At 43.1% G+C, this 21,648-nt stretch overlaps 2 protein-coding genes across 4 annotated transcripts in view; one reads left to right on the top strand and one right to left on the bottom strand.

Moving 5' to 3' along the window:
* Window positions 1–21,648, top strand: part of RNLS (renalase, FAD dependent amine oxidase) — a 261,871-nt gene that overhangs the window by 98,705 nt on the left and 141,518 nt on the right. The gene's annotated exons all lie outside the window — the stretch shown is intronic.
* LOC309563318 (uncharacterized protein) lies at window positions 5,137–7,986 on the bottom strand (the record flags this gene model as incomplete). Its single annotated transcript, XM_082267717.1, is given in 3 exon segments — window positions 5,137–5,397; window positions 5,401–6,752; window positions 6,800–7,986. Coding segments are annotated over 3 exon segments (2,688 nt in total). The 5' UTR covers window positions 7,875–7,986.

Raw genomic sequence — 21,648 nt, 5'->3', positions numbered from 1 at the left:
ACAAGGTGTATCTACTGAAACAAAAAAACAGGGTTTCTCTTCTCTGATGGTTCAGGATTCCAGGCCTGGAGTCGGGGTAAACTACTTTTTCCTGACCTGTATGCAGCCTACCTGGCTGGGGGGGTGGTCCTAGACATTTTAGCAGTGCAGAGGGCTTGGCCATCAGACAAATACCATCTCCCGCTCAACATTTGGCAGAAACAAACATTATGGTTGTCTCTGCAATGCTGAACTGCCTGGTTTGAGGGTCATGCCACAGCATATCAGGGAGGAACCATTAGTCTTGACACAATAGTAGTAGCTGTAAGAAGGATCCTGTCTTGAACTTCACGTTGAAGGCTTGCCCACCGTTTACATTCCATGGTTGGACAATCAGCAGACAGACTCTTTCTGTTGTCCGATTTTTCCAGGTGGAGACGGCAGACATGGACCTTTTGGTCGTCCGATTCCACTAACACACTAATTTGTCTCCAGGTACCAGTGTGCTTTCTGAGCTGGTCCTACACAGGAATGGGGTGGTAATGCGGCCTAGAGCCATTCTACCTCATCCAGGACATAGTTCCTCTGTCTCTCTGTTCAGCTCTGGTGCCTCCAGAAGGAAATGTTTATCTTCACTATCTTGTTCAGTGGTATAAAACTCCAATTCATTGAGGGCCTCATCAGCTTTATGGTTACCCTCAAAGGGCCGGTTGTATCTGTAAGACTATATAACTTTACCAGTGCATTTTTCTCAGAGAATAGGTGCAGAAAATCAACCATGTCCCCCCAGAAAACTTTATTGAACAGTTTGTGTGGTCTTATAGCACAAAAAGTAGGAGGACCTTAAAGGGGCAATAAATACTAGGAGTGCATTATGTGCAGGGTTCTGGGCTGTGCTACGTACCGAGTGCAGGATTTAGGGGTGCGCTACATACTTGGTACAGAGTTCAAGGGTACGCTGTGTACAGACTGCAGTGTTGAAGAGTGCGCTACATAGGGAGATCAGAGATGTGCTGTGTTTAACTGTCTTTTACAGGCTGCCCACATCTCACTTCAGCACCTCCTTGGGTCTAGCCTCTGCACACATCTCCCCCATCCCCCACCTCTGCACACATCTCCCCTCAAAAGCTGCCTTGCATCTCACCTAGGTGTGCAGGTTTTCCCCACAGCCACTGCTTACTTTAGAATTCTGAGTCTTTCCAAGCTCTCTAAAAGAGGCCTCTGGGCTCTAAGACCACTTATTTGTGTGAAATTGACTCCTCCTCCTTTTTTAAGTCAAAGGACCTCCCATATTGTGGAGGTTCCATATTCTGTCTGCAGTTTGCGTGTCCTACAAAGGGCAAGGTACTGCTCTTGCCTGAGGGGAGTTTCGTTTTCCTACCCTAAAGTAGACACTGCTTTAGGAGGTCCCAATCGTCAAAGAATCAAGATCTCTGCTTTTTCCTTCAATCGGCAGAAGGGAAAATAGAAATTTTGTACTCCCCTTAAAGTGTTTGTAAAGTCACTATGTGACTTTACATGTATCCCCTCTGGAGTATGCGGCCATTAACAATAGTATATATGTTTTTTTTTAACATGAAAAGGCTAAATACCTTTTCTCACACCGCAGCTGTGTGGTCACATGATCCTAGAAGCAAAGAAAACAAAAAGAGGGCGCACCGACCTAGCGCATTATCCTCAATAACAGGCTTTATTGTGTAACATTAAAAATGGCTACTCACAGACGTAGATGAAAGTAAAGCATATCGAGCTAAACTGCTCAAATGTCCGGGTCAGTCCATATAATTGTCCATGACCGATGAGATGATGGCTGACGCGTTTCGAGGCCCAGCCTCTTCCTCAGAGCCACCCCTAAGCTGGGCTGTGTCTTTGCTGTGTCCTTCAGTAAAAGCAGAGAAAAGTATTTTACAGTGAGTACAAAATCCTATTGTGTATTTAAAAGCACTCATGTAAAGAACAGTGCGCCTCACACAATGTTACTGTTGCACAGCATTGGCTGGGGTTGGAGACAGCTTGGATGATAATTAAAAAATACTTGCAGTTACAGCAATTATGTGTCATTACATATTTTTTAAATGTATTATACTGATTACTAATTTACAGTCGGATAATACTCAGTCTTTTGCAGTTCGCCTCCACCAGTCCAAATCCAAACTGTTACAGTTGTGATTGGAATAGGAGGTGATGGAAAATCTTCAAATGGAGAACCTGTTCTGGTAACTGCTGTCTAAGGTAGAATAGTGCCTCACTTTTTAATGAAAGGAAATCTCCCCAATGGGGCACAGGCAGTAAAAATAAACCGTTTTAGGCATTATGTAAAAAGGTGGGATGCGCCCACTCAAATTGGGGAGCAGGAACTAGAACTCCCTGAACTTGGGGAGAAGAAAATAGAATGTGTATTTGCTAGTGAGCTCTAAACAATGTTCACAACTTAACATTTTAATTTATCATAATTAAAAAAAAAAAAATAAAAAAAAACAGTAGGGAATGCAAGAACATTCAATTATAGTGAAATAAATAAAAATAAATATGGCATTGCATCAGTGTTCAGACTTTGTGCAAAAGTGAAAAAAAAAAGAAAAAATGCTGAGTGCAACAGTGCATGTATTAAAAAGTGTCTGAATTCATAATTCTTCAGGAAACATGCAAAAAAGGTTCTATTTAATAAGATAGTCTTGAAGTCCTTATTCAATTAAATCCTGTGACAACAGTGATCTCTAGACTTGATCGGCTTCACACTCTATGCAATATGTGGTGTTGCATGCAAGCCCAGGTGTCCACACATAAGACAGGTGACTGCTTACCAGAAGGCGGCTTATAATCAGCATATATAACAAAGAGAAACACCTGAATTGGGAGGAATCTTCACACAAGGAAACTCTCCAAAATAATCGAGAAAAGATGAAAAAATCCAGCTTGTTACATATGTGCACAGCCACCTGCAGCGCAGACCGTACAGAATGACGATGCGGCTACTCCTCCCTCCCGACACGTTTCTCCTTAACAGGCGTCCACTGGGATTGGATTATGAATTCAGACACTTTTTAATACATGCACTGGTGCACAAGCACTTTAGCACTCAGCATTTCTTTTTGCACTTTTGCACAAAGTTTTAGACATTACCTGCGGTATCCACACATAACAAAGTTGAGCTTTAGATATACCTTAATACAAATATGGAAGCTGTTCTATTGTTCTGATGTTGATGCTTTGTTTGCACGCATGGTCATGGTCATCTTCCCGGAAGGACTGCATATAGTTTATATAAATATAATCTCACTTTTGTCACATCTTTGACTGTTTTCTGTCAGCCTCAGAAGTTCTCATAACAGAACTACTGAGGGATAAGACAAAGGGATAGAAATGAAAAAAACTCTAAACTATAAATCATCTTCCGTGGAGGTACAATACAGTTCAGTGCTTTGATGTGGGTGGTCCCCGTGATTAGAGATTTGGTTATGCACAGCTGTACTTATCAGATGGAGCTTTCTGCTTTTTAATATGGCATACTATATCTAGTGTTCAATACCACACAATAAAGCTCTTTAGGTGAAACAGGATGATAGCCCTCTCTGCTCTGCTTTGTATTTCTTTCATCTCCCCTTTGATCTTTTAGCACAGACACAATTGCTGCAAATGTATATATTGGGGCTGTATTTATTTTAATGCTTTAACTAATGCATCATATGCACTTAAAAAATGATAGCTTTATTCACATTTGCAATTACACTATTTTATAGTCATACTAAAGGTGAACACTCCCCAGGAAGTTTACTGGTATCTCAATATCTGTAGAACAAAAACATATTCTTTCACATTGTACAGTTTAAGTCTAAAGCTGGCCGTAGATGATGCAATTTTAATAAAATCACTCCATTCCCTGATTAACACACTGTGTTGATGGGGGAATCCCTCCTGCTGAGCTATTGTGTTTTCTTGATGGAGGGGGCACTAGGAACCGCCCCTGCCAGGAGAACACAGTGATTATTGCTAGCAGCTTTAGCCATTGGCAATAACGTGTAAAAATCCGGCATGCTCATTGTATCCAAGTCGATCAATGGCTCTTGAGTGCCTGTGGGGTAAGACTACTGTAAGTCCCAGAATGACTTTACCCTGTATAGATCTTCCCTCCAAAAATACTATTCCTGCCTTCCTACTGCCAAGCAGACCTATATTAATACTCTCATTAACACCTTCTCATCCAGTCCCCTCCAACTCTTCTCTTTTAACTCTCTACTCTGTCCACTCACTCGCTGCCCAGGAGACCACCAATCACTTCAAAAATAAGACTTTTGTAATTCGTGAGGAGATCTCCAATGCGCAGATACCTCACCCACTTAAAACCCTATGTCCATAGGTACAATCATTACTTTGCTCATTCAACCCTGCCACTATTGATAAGGTTGCTATAGTTTTTCTAATGCCCACCTAACCACCTGCCCCTTGCATCCTGCTCCCTTGCAAATGCTACGCTACCCCTCTGGCTCTATTCTACACTTTCTAACTCACATCTTTAACCTCTCTCTCTCTTCTGGCACCTTTCCCAACTCTCTAAAACATGTACAAGTCACCCCATCCTTAAAAAGCCCTCACTGGACCCCACCAATCTTAACCTACGCACCATTTCCTTACTCCCCTTTTACTCCAAACTCCTTGAATGTCTGGTCTACAACAAGAGAACAAACTTCTTCCTTCTCTTTAGTCTGGATTTCGCCCTCTACACTCTACGCAAACTGTTTTCCTTAAACGCACAAACTATCTACTAATGGCTAAAACCAATGGACACTATTCTGTACTACTTCTCCTGGACCTTTCTGCTGCCTTTGACACAGTGGGACCACCCTCTCCTCCTCAAAAAACTCCACTCCTTTTGTCTCTGTGACTGTACTCCTTTTTTTTTTTTTGCAATTGTTGCGGATCTTTTATTGAGTGTGATTCCAGCGCTGAGTCTTCAGTTTTGCATTTACATAAGAATATTACTAACCAGCGAAAACGGCGTCAGTGCGAAACCTGAAAAAGGTAGTTTGGAGCTGAAACATCCAGAGCAGAAGGACTCCGAGCGTCCGGTGACAATGGAATAGTAAGCTGGTTTCAGGTCTGAAGAGGTGATGTAAAGCAGTAAAAGTGAGGTAGGCAAACCTGTGACAGTTCCTATTGCTAACAGAAGGCCCTGCTCAGACTCCTGGGACTTGTAGTTAAGCAGCAGCAGAGCTTGGACCCGATGTGGAATCTTAGGAGCTCCTTCTCCAGAGCGTTGAGCGTGGCCACCGATGTCGGCTGCTGGAGGCAGTAGGTCTGGAAGGCCGGCAGCATGTTGACACAGTCCAAGAAGATCTCCCCGATGCAGACTGTCATCAGGTCATCATCACCCTGGTCAAACGCTTGATCGATCTCTTTTTGGAGGATCTCGAGGAACTTCTAATTGAGGTCAATGAGTTCCTGTATGTTGCTGAACACCACGGCCAGCTGCTCCTGAGTCAGTAATCTTGCCGTCTGCATGGGGAGGTAGAATTCCTCTTTGATCCTCAGATCCTCCCCGAAACTTGTCTCCGTGTTGACAAATTCCAGGACAGCTTCCTTGCGCTCCATGCGGCGGGTGAGGCATTTTACGCACAGGGTCTCTCTCCTCTTGCCCCAGCTCTCAGTTTCCATGGCAGAGTTGCTCTCCCCGCAGTCTATACAAGGCCGGTGGGCCTCCCAGGCCTCCAAAGAAGCGCTGGCTTCCGCCACTCTGGCTCTCCACCTGCGGGATAAGGCATCTCCAATGCCGCTGTCCACTCGCTCAACGTCTCCGGGCTTGGCTGGCCGGGTGCTCCCTTCGCACTCCTCCCTCTCATCGCTGACTCCTACAATGCCGCTGTCGGTGCTTAAGCTGCTGATGTTGCTCCAGCGATGGCGCGACCGATAGCAGCGTCTGGACGAGTGGTTCCCCTCTTTGCCGGAGCTGCAGGAAGTGGTGGTGTTGCTTTTCATCAATGTTGGCCCGTTCTCTTTCTCCTGCCTCTGCCGGTGTGCATGCTGCCGGTCCACCGCTGCAATCTTCAGCTCCAGCTGTTTCCTCTTCACTGCGTCCGTGGGCATGGGGTCACTGAAGTGCGGGCGCAGGCAGCAACCACGCTGGCTTTTCCCTGAGTCACCGGCTTCATGAGTCATGTCTGAGCTCGACCTCCGACACCCAGGACTGCAGAGACTGGGTTTGAGGTCAGAGGGCACCTCGGCGCTCGGTGGGTTCTCGCAGCTTGGCGTTGCCATTGAGACGGCGGGTGATTGACAGCTCTGTCCCTCTGACGTGCTGCTATCAGTTTTCAGGACGTCACATGATCCGCCAGCTGGAGGCTCACTGCCATCAGTGCTACAACTTTTCTTGATGAGGTTCAGAGCGGACCCTATGAGGCCATCCTTCATCTTCTGCAGCTTGGCACTGTAGCCGGACAAGTCAGTTGCTTCTAAAAGCAAAGATGGACAGCAAGAAGAGTGGGCTTCAGAAGCATGACCATGCTCGGCCACACCAGGGAATCCACCTGATCTACGTGCATCGTCATGAGGCTCACAAACTACAAGCTGGTCTTTCTCACTATGCATGGTTAGAGCCTGTAATGGGAAACTTGCAACAGGACTGGAACAAATGGGAGCGGTGAAAGCAGGTCGATATGAAGGGTAAGCTCTGCTGTCTAATGGGCTATACTCTACAGGGAGTGGAGATGTGCCATCAGCATTGCCATCGCTCACAAAAATCCTGGGTCGGGAGTCCAATCTCTCACTGCTTTCGATGGCTGGGGATGTAGATCTGTCCTCTATAGCCACTGTAACTTGGCCTTGCCTATGGCTGGAGATGTCTGTATTAACTGTCCGGTGAGGGTGTTTTTCTCCTTGTTGTGCATTCTCTTGAACTCTTTGAATGTTGGGATGTACAATTTGCCCTTAGCGCCTGGCCTTTTGGCAGAGTCTGTTTCCCAAACTTTCCCAGGACAGAGTCTCCGCTCATTGAAGGACTCAGCAGTCTTTGACTTGACCAAACCACCACCATCAGCCTCTCCTTGGTACAGAGTCAGGTTTGGCGAGCTGTTTTGCCTTCGTAGCTGTAGCCGTCTCCTGGCCTCCTGCTTTATGTGCTCTGGAGTAGTCCTGTGGGCTAAAAAGCTTGTGCAATGCCTGACCACTGCATTTGTGCTATTCGAAAGTGCAGAAGGTGTGCAGCAGGCCAACATACGCTTACAGTGGTGGCATGGCCTATCCGCTTGGGTTCTGGCTACACAGTCAGCTATCAGAGTCTGTGGGCGGATAGGCCTAGCGGGCTCCACAGTCTTGGAGCTGTGAATTCTGAGCTTTTCTTTCATTTCCTGTTTGGCATCACTGTAAGAGACCTTTTCTGGGAAAAGCCAATGATGGATTTTGGCAAGTGGGGGCATCGGAAAGTCCCGGTGAAAGGCTACTTTGTCCGTCACGCCCTGGACAGGCACGTTCTCCGCCGACCCTTCCGATAGGTTGCGAGTGCTTCTACAGTGCAGAATAAATTCGCTATCCAAGTTTCTGTAGTGTGCAAACACCCTTGACTCTGCCCAATGTAGGTTCTCCAAGCTCCGATACAGCCTGGGTTCGGCCATAGCACCGGGTGCTGTGTTGCCTACCTGCCATGCCCGGAGAGGGTGGCAATCTCCATCCACGAAATGGCACCCTACACTCTTTAACGGATGCATGCTGCTCAGCGAAGGCTCCTCTAAGCCATGGTTTGTGCTCAGTGGGTAGCTGTAGGGGCTCAGGGTGGTTCTGGAATGTTCATGCAGATCATCAGCAGGAATGTATGTCATAGCAGATGGACATGGTAAGTTTGCAGACGGATGTTGGAGGAGATAGAGGGGCCCGGGAATGCAGCCGTGATGATGCGGAGTGTCCATAGCATGGGGAGCAGGCCGCTTTGCTGAGAGTACTCACATGCTAGCAGTGGGGCTGAGCACTCTGTGTGGAGGCTGGAGTGGGGACATGGCTGAGGTAATCCGCTCAGTCGAGGCGCCCTGGGTAGTGCGGTGAGTGCGGCTGGCTGCTGCTGGCTCTTTGTGTGCCATCTCTCTCTGCAGAAGCTTGCTTTGCATTGACAATTATCTGCTGGCTGCGCCCTCCTCTCTCCTCCTCCTTCCTCCTCTCCATGGTGTCCTCTCTCCTCTGTGACTGTACTCTTAGCTGGTTCTCATCCTCCCTATAATTTACAAAGCCATCCACAACTCGGCCCCCAGCTGCATCACTAACCTAGTCTCAAAATACCAACCAAATCATTCTCTTCGTTCCTCTTAAGACCTCCTGCTCTCTAGTTTCATTGTCACTGCATCCCATGCTCACCTCCAGGACTTCTCCAGGGCCTCTTCTATCCTCTAGAACTCTCTACCCCAATCTGTCAGACTATCTCCTACTCTGTCCACTTTCAGACGATCCCTGAAAACTCATCTCTTCAGAGAAGCCTATCTGGCCTCCATCTAACAACTGCACATTTTCTCCAACAGCCCTTCCCCTACAGTTATTACCTTTTGTATCTCTATACCCTCCCTCCTAGATTGTAAGCTCTAATGAGTAGGGCTCTCTGATTCCTTCTGTATTAAATTTTATTGTAATTGTACTGTCTGCCCTTATGGTGTAAAGCGCCGTGCAAACTTTCAGCACTATATAAATCCTTTATAATAATATAATGTATGGAAGAACAGGGACAAAAATTTACTATTGCTTCAATTATTTAGTATTTGTATGCTATGGGTTTTTCATATCTTTTGCCTTCCAGAGAATCATTGGTAGTGTATCTACTTATCTTAACCCCTTTGCGCCTAGGGTTAAAACAAATCTAAATCCCTTAGCACATTTTTGAAACTTTGACATGTGTTAGTAAAACTGTGTATATCATCACAACTACTTGGTGTATCCAGATGAATTATACCTTGATTTTTTTCAAGACAAATTGGGTTTTCCTTTGGTAGTAATTGGTCATGGATATCTCCTTATTTTTTATTTATTTTTTTAATCAAAGGAAAACTGGCCCGGATTAGTAAAAAAAAAAAAAAAGTTTTAGCAGCTGTATATTTATTGCTACTAGCAAAACTTTTCACCAAAGAACAATGAAAATTACATTTTCCTGCTACTTACGATTGCAGCGATACCACATATGTGTATGTTAGTTGTTGTTTGTAAATGTAGTAAGGGCCAAAAACAATAGTGCAGTTTTTTTTTTTTATTTAAAAAACACTGGCGCTGTCAGAAAAAAAAAATACTGACTTTGACCCTGACCTTGACACAAACACTGGCACTGACCTAGATCAAAGCTTGATCTAGGTATTTTTTTTTTCATTAACGTTATTTTTATTTTTTTTTCCTGCAAGAGGAATGAGAGATAAGTATTTCTCTCCTCCATTCACAGAAAAAAAAAGTGGACAGGCTTTACAGTGACTGATCACTGTGGTAACCAATCAGGTGACCCAGAATCGGGAGATCCAGGTCCCAACTGTTATTACAGGGCTCAGGTCTCTCCGTGCAGCGCGCTCCCAGCACAAACATACTTGCGAAAATATGCAGCCCCAGGGAAAAAAGCCCAGTCTAGTGGGGCCACATATTTGTGTACAGTCAGCGTGAAGGGGTTGGTATGAGAGTACAGGGAATCATTGGTAGTGTATCTGCTTATCCAAATATGAAAGTATCTAGTGTCCATATATTATGCTCAGGGAAAAAAAGGGGTATAGAAAATTTTCTAAAGAGACAAGAAAATAGATGAGGGTGGGGGAAAAGTTGTGATGGAGATCTGTGGTGAGAAGGAGAAACGATTGAGAGTTTCATGGTTGAGGAAATATCACACCCATCTACACCATGACTGTGACAATGAGGAATTTTATTGATAAAGATGTTATATTTTGGAATTACAGAGAGTAGCAGCACACAGTTCAAGAAGCATAGGTAGTTGCATGTTGAGTCAAGTCCATTTGCAGCACACAATCAATAGGTAACTTAGAGGTATAAGCAGTGGCTGGGGATGACAGCCCTGGCTGGAGTTAAAAATGGGGGAATTTTTTTTTTGTGGCAGATTTTATGGAGTAAGGGTTTTTTAGCAGGGTAATTTTTAGGTTTGTTCAGAATGGTGTCCCCATTACTTGTTACTTTCTCATCCATTCATATTAAAGCTTTTATAATCCACTTTTTACACTGTATCGCATTTGTATTACTGTATGTATTGTAAACTTTTACTGTGTGCACAATTCTAATGAACACTTTGGATAATTTTTTACTACAATGATGAATAAAAATTAAAGTAGACTCCCACCGTATGTCTGATGCTCTCTTAACTCTACTAAACTTAGTATGGGACTCAGAGTTGAGGAAAAACCTTCGCAGGGGATACAGACAGCAAAACAAAAACCTGATGGGTTTTAAAGCCCAATTGAACTTTCAATTGAAATTCGCTAAATATGTTCCTGGTGCATCAGAAGAAAGAGTCTTGAAAATCTCACAGTTGTCCTCTTTAAAAAAAAAAAAAAAAAAAAAGCCACATACTAAGTAGAAACACCTGTTCCTTGCCAGCATATTGTATAGCAGGAGCCATGCTCTTTATGTGGAAGCTATGGTCTCTCTGTAGAGATCTGGCATGCCATCTGCTGAGTCAGAACTATAGCTCTGCTATTAACAAAACTCCTGTTGCCTGCTAATTTAGTGGCTACAGGTCTGTAACATTATGAACACCTTTTATTTAGGTGTACCAGTAATGTATTTAGCTAAGTTGGGTGTTAGCTATTCCCTGTTTTTTTTTTTTTTCTTTCTTTTTTAAAAACTTTTGCCTATACTGTATAATATATTTTAATACATTAAAAGACCATTCTTTTTTAACATGCATAAAATATAGAGGCTAGGAGTGCAAAGCTGTAGATGGAACTCAGTCCCTCAACCAAACAATATCTAAAAAGAGAACCTGCCCATGAGTTTTCGTTTGAGTTGCTCCAAAAAGTTGAAATGACATTATTTCATGTTAGTGTATATTTCCACATAGAGACAACATTATGTAGATGAAAAAATCCATAAATGCTAGACTATATCTCGACGCGTTTCATGAAACAATGTTAACTTCTTCAGGAGACAATGGAATCCAAATCCAAGCAAGTCTGTTCAGAGAACATGTCATGGGGGTAAAAAAGAGAAGAAAAAGGCATAGGCATCCCCACGTAGCAAACACAAGGTTGGTATTAAATCACAACTCTCACTTCCTGATGGATATAATATACAGTGCAAGTGCGCCGAAATTGGAGGAAAAATATCCGCAAGATACATAAAGGTTAACTAATATCCCCAAATAGTTGAAAAAAGCAATAAGCATCCAAAGGCAGAAAAAGCAGGTGGACAAGAAAGGAAAGAAACCTTCCCATAGCCTGGCTTGTGTAGTACATGTAACAAAGAGAAGATAGTGTCCATGTAGTGGGCCAGCAGCATACAGGAGAAAAGTGTGTGTGAGGCCTGAGAAAATTTAGATCCCCTTATGTAGCCCCCATCCGGTAATGCCCGCCCCCTCTTGCATCATGTGAGGGAGGCGAACCGCCTAAAACCCCCCCCCCCCCTTATGTACAAAGTGGCGGCGAGGATGCCATCACTAAAATGGTGGACAGAATGGTAACTGTGCATGTGCCGGACATCACAACGCTGATGCAGATGAAGTGATCATGTCGGCTGGAGTGGCGCATGCGCAACCATGTCCAAAAGGATAAACTGGTAACATGACACTGAGGCCACCCACTGCTGGCCAGAAACAGTCAAAGATGTAAGACATGGCCATCACGAGCGGTTGTAAAAAGAAATGCCAAAAAAAGGAGATAAACAAAAAAGAGAAATAATAGAAGTCAAAAATACAAATACATTTTTTTTTTTTTTCAAATGTCTTTATGTGGACGTATATACCGACGCTGATATGTCTTTTCAATTTTAAGATATACTGTATGTATTGTTCGCCCTGTCTTTTTTAACTTTACTATGGACTAAAAATATGTATTGTTTAATGTAATGTAATTTTAACTTTTTTTGGCTCAACTCAAACCAAGTTCCGTGGGCACACTTTATAGATCTTTTTTAACATGCTGTGCTGTCTCTTCATTACTTTGCTTTCTGGAGCTTTTGGCCATACAGATCCCATATTTTCCTGTAGATTCATTTACATTTGATGCATTGGCCAAGAAATATCCTCAGAGTTTCCATTCGATTTGCTCAATGCTCATTATTTGCAGCGAACAGCAGATAGCTGAAAATAAAGCCGTAATTCATTGACAAAATTACATGGGCGTACTTCAGAAAATTGCATTGATTACAATCTTCAAAGGCTTCTATCTGTAACCAGCTTCACATTCAACACCCAAAACTCTCCCTAGTTCAGTGCTGACTGAACAAAATTAAAAGTATGCAGTGAAGCTGATTAAAATAATTACTAATTTAAATATATCAGAGGAACATAGGTTCAATTAGGGATCCAGAGCAAAAAATATTAAATTGAACATTTCTGCACACGCTAAATATTAAAGCATTAGCAGAAGTATATAGATTTTACTTGAATTATTCTAGTTTCCTTTAGTTTTCTTTTTTTTAGTTTCTTTTAGATAGTTTGCCTCAAATGCAGGCTTTAGCAGGGCCATCTTAAATGCCTGGAGTCTTGCATAGTTTATACTTAACCACTTGTCGACCGCCGCACGACTATTTACTGCGGCAGTCAGCCCCTACTGGGCAAAGCGACATAGTACTACGTCGCTCGCCCACGAGCCTCTAGGGGGTGAGTGCGCGCAGCTGGAGGCGCACTCCCGCCCCGCGCTTGGTCACTAACATCCCTGCGCGAGTGACTGGCGGCTCCGATGTCCGCCGGCCACTCGCATTTTCCCGCTGGAGAGGGAGAAAAGCAGGCGGCTAATGTAAACAAAGCCGCCTGTCATTCTCCCTGGTGTAACTGAAGAGATCATACGATCCTGCTATGTAGGATCGTATGTCTCTGTGGTTACATCACAAGCCACGCCCCCCCCCCACAGTTAGTATCACGCCCCTAGGGATACATTTAACCCACTGATCACCAATAAAGTTAACCCCTTCCCTGCCAGTGTCATTTTTACAGTATTAGTGCATATTTATAGCAGGGATTACTGTAGTAATGTCACTGGTACCCCCAAAAATGTCAGTCAAGGGTCCGATCTGTCCGCCGCAATGTCGCAGTCCCGCCAAAAAAATCGCAGATCGCCGCCATTACTAGTTTAAAAAAAAACAATAAAAATTACATAAATCTTTAACGTAGTTAGTAAACGCAATAACCTTTGCGCAAACCAATCAAAATACGCTTATTGCGATTTTTTTCGCCAAAAATATGTAGCAGAAAACAAATTGGCCTAAAATGTTAAAAAATTTAGATTTAAAAAATTTTTTTGGGGAATTTCATATAAACAAATGTGAAAAATATTGTTATTTTTGCAAAATTGACGCTCTTTTTTTTGTTTATAGCGCAAAAAGTAAAAATCGCACAGGTGATCAAATACCACCAAAAGAAATCTCTGTTTGTGGGAAAAAAGGACGTCAATTTAATTTGGGTACAGCGTCGCACGACCGCGCAATTGCCTGTTAAAGTCACGCAGTGCCAAATCGCAGAATAGGCCCTGGTCTTTGAGCAGACAAATCCTCCGGGGCTTAAGTGGTTAATGCCTTCTTCTTTGTAATACATTTTTTTATGTACATTTTTTTTTTTTCGTATTTTATGTGTTTGGGCAGGTATATTTATAGGTAAAGTTGATCCTGGGAATATCCGATTGCCTCTCGGGGGATCAGGAAGGTTTTTTTTTCCCCTGCTGTAGCAAATTGGATCACGCTTTGCTGGGGTTTTTTCACCTTCCTCTGGATCAACTGCGGGTATAGGATTGTGTATATGGGATTGTATGGTTGGGTTTTCTTTACTGTTTTTTATTGGTTGAGCCAGATGTGTCTTTTTTCAACCTGACTAACTATGTGAGGTACACTCTTGTTCCTTCTATACACTCAGTTATATAAAAATTGAAATACTCATTAAAAAGCTATTCATTTGAATGAGAATCCAACTGAAACTCAGCTCTGCTTTTCTAGCTCCAGGCAAACCACTAAATACACAGTAGAAATACATGTAAAGAAGTTGTTTTATTTGCTAGGGGTTATGTATTTCTGTCTGTCCATTCCTGAGATTTACAGATCTGATAGCTCATCAAGTCTGGTGATCTCTTACAATTGCTATTAACCAAAACAACCAGCTCACCTCCTTGCCCATTGCCTGTAAATGGATAGCTAAGGAGTAGACCGAGATAGACGAGGTAATCTCTCTGCACTCTCCTCCTGAAAGAATGTCCCATATCAAATTGTGTACATACAGGGGCCTTGTTTAACTCTGAGTTCTACTCCTTTCTTTCTGTAATCTAAGCTGCTGTACAAGGCATTACACATTTAGGTTGTTTTATTAGTTGCATTTAAAATATTTTTAATATGCCTTGACTTCCTCCATTCAGACGACGCTCAGGGCCTGGCGCTGGAGGCGTACCCGAGCACCGCGGTCTCCCCTAATGCGCCGCTGTGGATTAATCCTACCCTACCCCATCTCTACTCCCTTCCTGATCCGGCCACCTGGACCAAGTTTGGTATAAAAAAGATCTCAGATTTGTCATCGGACCTCTCCCTTCCTATATTCAACCAACTCCTAGATTCTCACGGGGTGCCTCCATCTCACCTATTCCGTTACCTACAGTTGTCCCATGCCTTCAGAGCCCAGTTCCCGCAGAGGGGGGGTGGGGTGGGGGCGGTGCAGTCGGATCTGGAGCGGGTCCTCCGTTTTGACTGCTCCGGTCGTGCCGCCTCCGTCCTGCATGCCCACCTCCTTCGGGTGTTCTCTCCGGAGCTCTCGGGTCTCCGGGAGCGGTGGACTCGGGATGTCCCGGATTTGGACGCGGAGGACTGGCAGCAGATGTGGGACTCCCCCCTTTAAGATCCTGGTCTCTCTCAGAGATCGTATGGTTCAGTACAAGATTGCCCACCGGGCCTATCTCACCCCTCATCGTCTACATAAGATTCATAGTTCCCACTCCCCGGAGTGCTGGCGGTGCGGCCGCACTTCCGGGGACTTTATCCACATCTTCTGGACCTGCCCTGCATTATCAGATTATTGGTCACGGGTATTTGCGGCTGCAAATGGCGTTTTGCAGGTTTCAATCGACCCCTCACCAAAAATAGCTTTACTGGGCCTTTTGGATGACCTGCTGCCTAGGTTGGCAGATCGCACCCTTATGGGCCTCCTCCTCTTCTATGCCAGGAAAAATATTGTGCTTCACTGGAAACAGCGGTCCCCCCCCCCCCCCCCACTTCAGCGGTGGAGGGCACTAGTGGATTCGGTGATACCGCTGTACAGGGACACATACTTTCATAGGAGATGCCCCAAGAAACCCGACAGAGTCTGGGCCAGATGGTTGGTGGACTCTTCTATCCTGCTGCTTGCAGACTGCCAGGGTGGGGGTGGCCCGAGGGTTACTTAGCTGACGAGCGTGAATTGGCTGGACTACCGCTCCAGGTGCACTCTTTGTCTCCTCTTATCTCTTACTGTGTGGTTATATGTCAATGCCAATGTCATTCTGCCCCTGCGTGGGCACCCCCCTTGCACCTGCATGTTTTTTCAGCCAATGGCCATGTGTGGTGAGGCTGCTTGGTGAACCTTTCGCACCAATTGTTTGTATGTTGTTAATTTTGTTTGAAACAATAAAAAGATTTTCAAAAAAAAAAAAAAAAAATATATATATATATATATATATATTTAATGATTTTTTTAATAAACACATTTTCAATCACTTTTTATTATCTCCCCATAATTTAGTTTTAAAGGAGACTTAGTGTGCCTGTTAATTTTATAAACTGCTTAAGGACCGCCCCAAAACACATTTACTGCTACAGGGCGGCCCTCCTGTGAGGAATCACGTGTGTGTATATACTGTATACCGTATCTCACAAAATGGAGTACACCCCTCACATTTTTGTAAATATTTTATTCTATCTTTTCATGTGACAACACTGAAGAAATTATACTTTGCTACAATGTAAAGTAGTGAGTGTACAGTTTGTATAACAGTGTAAATTTACTTTCCCCTCAAAATATAACTCAACACACAGCCATTAATGTCTAAACTGCTGGCAACAAAAGTGAGTACACCCCTAAGTTAAAATGTCCAAATTGGGACCCATTAGCCATTTCCCCTCCCTGTGTCATGTGACTCCTTAGTGCTACAAGGTCTCAGGTGTGAATGGAAAGCAGGTGTGTTAAATTTGGTGTTATCACTCTCATTCTCTCATACTGGTCAATGGAAGTTTAACATGGCATCTCATGGCAAAAAAACTCTGAGGATCTGAAAAAAAGAATTGTTGCTCTACATAAAGATGGCCTAGGCTATAAGAAGATTGCCAAGACCCTGAAACTGAGCTGCAGCATGATGGCTAAGACCATACAGTGGTTTAACAGGACAGGTTCCACTCAGAACGGGCCTCGCTATGGTTGACCAAAGCAGTTGAGTGCATGTGCTCAGCATCATATCCAAAGGTTTGGGAAATAGAAGTATAAGTGCTGCCAGCATGGCTGCAGAGGTTGAAGGGGTGGGGGGTCAGCCTGTCAATGCTGAGACCATACGCCGCATACTGCATCAAATCAGTCTAGCTGTCGTCCTAGAAGGAAGCCTCTTCTAAAGATGATGCATGAGAAAGCCCGCAAACAGCTTGTTGAAGACAAGCAAACTAAGAACATGCATTACTGGAACCATGTCCTGTGGTCTGACGGGGCCAAAATAATTTTATTTGGTTCAGATGGTGTCATGACTGTGTGGCGGCAACCAGATGAGGAGTGCAAAGACAAGTGTGTCTTACCTACAGTCAAGCATGGTGGTGGGAGTGTCATGCTCTGGGGCTGCATGAGTGCTGCCGGCACTGGGGAGCTACATTTCATTCAGGGAACCATGAATGCCAACATGTACTGTGACATACTGAAACAGAGCATGATCCCCCTCCCTTGGGAGACTGGGCCGCAGGGCAGTATTCCAACATAACAACCCCAGACACCTCTCCAAGACGACCACTGCCTTGCTAAAGAAGCTGAGGGTAAAGGTGATGGACTGGCCAAGCATGTTTCCAGACCTTAACCCTATTAAGCATCTGTGGGGCATCCTCAAATAGAAGGTGGAGGAGCGCAAGGTCTCAAACTTCCACCAGCTCCATGATGTCATCATGGAGGAGTGGAAGTGGACTCCAGTGGCAACCTGTGAAGCTCTGGTGAATTTAAGAGGGTTAAGGCAGTGCTGTAAAATAATGGTAGCCACACACAATTCTGACACTTTGGGCCCAGATTGGACATTTTCACTTAGGGGTGTACTCACTTTTGTTGCCAACGTTTTAGATATTAATGTCTGCGTGTTGAGGGAACAGCAAATTTACACTGTTATACAAGCTGTACACTCACTACTTTACATTGTAGCAAAGTATAATTTCTTCAATGTTGCCACATGAGAAGACATATAATAAAAAATGTACAAAAATGTGAGGGGTGTAATCAGTTTTGTGAGATACTGTGTATGTATGCGCGTGTGTGTGTATATGTATGTATGTATGTATGTATGTATGTATATATATATATATATATATATATATATATATATATATATATATATATATATATATATATATAATTATGTATGTGTGTGTGTATATATATATATATTTATATATATGATTCTGCACTTAGGATGCGCGCCGCCAGCTGGCCCGCTTCCACTGTGACTACTCACAGCAGAAGCAGATCTGCGGGTGCCGGGCACTGGATGTCCACTGGCACCCACCAATCATCAGGCAGAGACACAGAACAGCGCTACTGCCTATGTAAAGCAGGCAGATCTCCATTCTGACAGGGGGAAGGGATTTAATTTGTGTCCCTGCAAAGCAGGGAATGAAATCCATCACTTCCCTGAATAAAAGCAGCACACATAGTACAATAAAATGTGGGCTAGGCACACAGCAACACACCTATTGTTTGCCCTAGATGTTTAACCCCTTTCCAAGCCAGTGTCATTAGTACAGCGACAGTGCATATTTTTAGCAGTGATCATTGTACTAGTGACGCTGGCTCCCACAAAGTGTCAAGTGTCAGTTAGCTCCCGTTCACACAGGTGGGACTTGTCATGCGATTTGACAGTTCCAAATCGCATGAAGAGTCGCACGCTATTGTCGGCAATGGAAAAGTTTAAATCATTCCAACTTTGTGGTGCCACACAAATTTGGGGAAAAAAGGTTCCTTCACGATTTTTTGCAATTTCAGGTGCGATTTGCATAGACATCTGTGCATGAAATGGCATAGATTTCAGCGGAGTAGCACCTGAAATTGCGATAACCTGCTACTTTGAAATCGTGCTACTTCAAGTGAAATAGCACGATTTCAAAGTAGCATTAATGGGAACCAGGGCTTAGTGTCCAACTGTCCGCCACAATATAAATATGCTGCAATATGTTCTCCTTTAAGCCGCTGATCGCCGCCAAATGATTAATATGAAAAAAATAAAAAATTCCAGTGTATATATATCATAGTTTGTCAACACTATAACTTTTGCGCAAACCAATCAATATTCGATTATTGGGATTTTGTTTCATTTTCTATATTGGATATGTTTTATGGCAGAAAGTAATATATATAATTTTTTTTATTTTTTTCAAAATTGTCAGTCTTTTTTGTTTTTATAGTGCAAAAAATAAAAACCTCAGCGGTGATCAAATACACCAAAAGAAAGCTCTATGTGGGGAAAAAAATATCAGTTTTATTTGGAAACAGTGTTGCATGACCGCGCAATTGTCAGTTAAATTAATGCAGTGCCGGCAAAAAATGGCCTGGTCATGAAAGGGGGGGGGGGGGTAAATCTTCTGGCGGTCAAGTGGTTAATGTATCATCAAAATTTAGAAGCAAGCATCTACCAGTGCCCTTAGAAGCCTGAGTGCTCCAGGACCTCTAGAGAAGCCAACGTTCTATGAAGATTCCAAATTCAGCATAGAAAATTAGGCTTATGCTAAACACCTTTCATCCATCACTCAAGTGGTTAATGGTTAATGTTCAGAAGTGAGTTGGTAGGACCCTGACTTTTTGTACCAAAGTCAACATTTGCATAATAGTATTTTACAAGGCTTCCAGGTCACTTGAATAGGTATTATTATTGAACATATGCAGCTAACTGTAGGTATCTGTTTTCAGCTGCTGGTGGAATTTTGATATAACAGGCACACAGGTTTATTTTTAGGTGGCACTTTAGGGTAAGGCTGGCATAATAAGTTCACTATTTTCACATTTATTTAAGGTACAAATCGCCTTCCCTGAGCTCACCTGGCTGCAGTTGAGCATTTTTTTTTCTCACCTGCTGTAGAAGAATGATTTGTGGAATTTGGTTGTTAGCAGTGACACTTCTTTTCCCATGCGCCTTTATTTAGGATACCATTTTGTAAGCTCTGTACCCGAATACACGGACTTTGTCTAAACATAAGTTGTCCATAAACTTTTTAGAATAACAAACCTATATCAGGAATATTACTTCAGGTACATTAACATATAACAAACCAATAAAACTATTTATATAATATAAGTCTCCAAAAAATGGCCTGCAAAGCGCTAAGTAATTATGCTTAACAATGTCACCCTGTCCTTGGCATCTACTTCCATTAAATCGGCTATCTGGGAATGTTTAACAGTTCCTAACACAGCAAGGGATACATAAAATGCTCCAGAGGTCTGGGTAATTTAACAGCCTACTATTGCACTCCAAGGATATTTTCTGTGTTGTGGCCGCATTTCACTGTGACCTGCACAAGAATTACAAAGAAAATAGTAACCATGAGTATATTATCCTGTTTTGTGCAAGAACTGATCAAACACTGAATTTTGATTTTCTTAGTAATGTTTATAGTAATGGACATTTGATAAAAGTATTATTTTTTTGATAATTAAGCATTTTCCAGGATCTGTTTGTGTAGAGAGAGCTCAGCTTTGCTCAGCAAGTAGTTACATATACAGTAGGGAAACTAATAATTTGATCCTCTGCAGATTTTGTAAGTTTGCCCACTTACAAAGGAATAAAGGGTCTATAATTTTTATCATAGGTGTATTTTGAATGATGGAGACAGAACATACCCAAAACATACTGTCAAGGCAACAAAGGAGTGGCTCAAGAAGAAGCACATTAACCACTTAAGGACCAGGCCTATTTCTGACACTTGTTGTTTACAAGTTAAATCAGTATTTTTTTTTGTTGGAACATTACTTAGATCCCCAAACATTATATATATTTTTTTTAAATGGAGATCATTGCAATACTTTGTCACACCATATTTGTGCAGCAGTCTTAGCCCCTGTTAACACTAAGGCGACCTGTGAGGCGACCTGGGCGAAGTAGCGTCGCTCGTATGTGAACGGACACTTACAAATGCAATTTTGTTTTTTTTAGAAAAAAATATTTTTTTTTAATTAAAAAATAAGAAACCAGTAAAGTTAGCCCAATTTTTTTCTATAATGTGAAAGATAATGTTACTCCGAGTAAATTGATACCTAACATGTCATGCTACAAAATTGCACACGCTCGTGGAATGGCGACAAACATTGGTACTTAATACTCCATAGGTGACACTTTAAACATTTCTACAAGTTACTAGTTTAGAGTTACAGAGGAGGTCTGGGGCTAGAATTATTTCTCTTGCTTGAACGATCGTGGCGATACCTCACGTGTGGTTTGAACACCGTTTACAAATGTGGGCGTGACTTGCGTATGTGTTCGCTTCTGCGCGCAAGCTCGGAGGGATGTGGCGCTTTAAATTTTTTTTTTTTTTTAATTATTTATTTTACCTTTTTATATACTATTTTTACAATTTTTGATCACTTTTATTCCCACTACAAGGAATGTAAACATTCCTTGTAATAGAAATAAGCAGGACAGGTCCTCTGTAACCACTTGCCGACCGATCGCCGCAGATATACTGCAGCAGGCTGGCTCGGCTGCGCGAACTACTTTACCTGTACAGCCGTTTGCGGGAGCGCTCCTGAGGGCGCGTGCCCGCCCCCATTTAGAAGTGGAGAAGCCGATCCACGGGACCAGCGGCCGCGATTGCCGCCGGGCAACCACAATCGCTTCCCGCTGAGAGAGGACGACGGTCTGCTATTGTAAACCCAGTTGTCCGTTGTTCTCTCTGGAATGAACACAGAGAGCCGGTGATCCTCCTTTTTAAAAATCACAGGTCTCGGTGTTGATTCAACAAGTCCCTCCCCCATACAGTTAGAAAACACTCACCTAGGCTCACACTTAACCCTTTACTCACCCCTGGGTTAACCCTTTCCCTGCCAGTGTCATAACAGTAGCAGTGCATATTTTTAGCACTGATTCTTGTAGTAATGTCACTGGACCCCCCAAAAATGTCAGTTAGGGATCCGATCTGTCCGCCGCAATGTCGCAGTCCGATTAAAAATCGTAGATTGCCTCCATTTCTAGTAAAAATAAAAAAATAAAAATGACAAATCTTTCCCCTAGTTTGTAGACGTGGTAACTTTTGCGCAAACCAATCAAAATACGCTTATTGGGATTTTTTTTTACCAAAAATATGTAGCAGAATACAAATTCGCCT

The sequence above is a fragment of the Pelophylax lessonae genome (assembly GCF_965119305.1).
Source record: "Pelophylax lessonae genome assembly, chromosome: 9".
Taxonomy (NCBI): Eukaryota; Metazoa; Chordata; class Amphibia; order Anura; family Ranidae; genus Pelophylax; species Pelophylax lessonae.
Note: the sequence above shows the minus strand (reverse complement) of the source record. Positions and strands in the feature narration are given on the sequence as shown.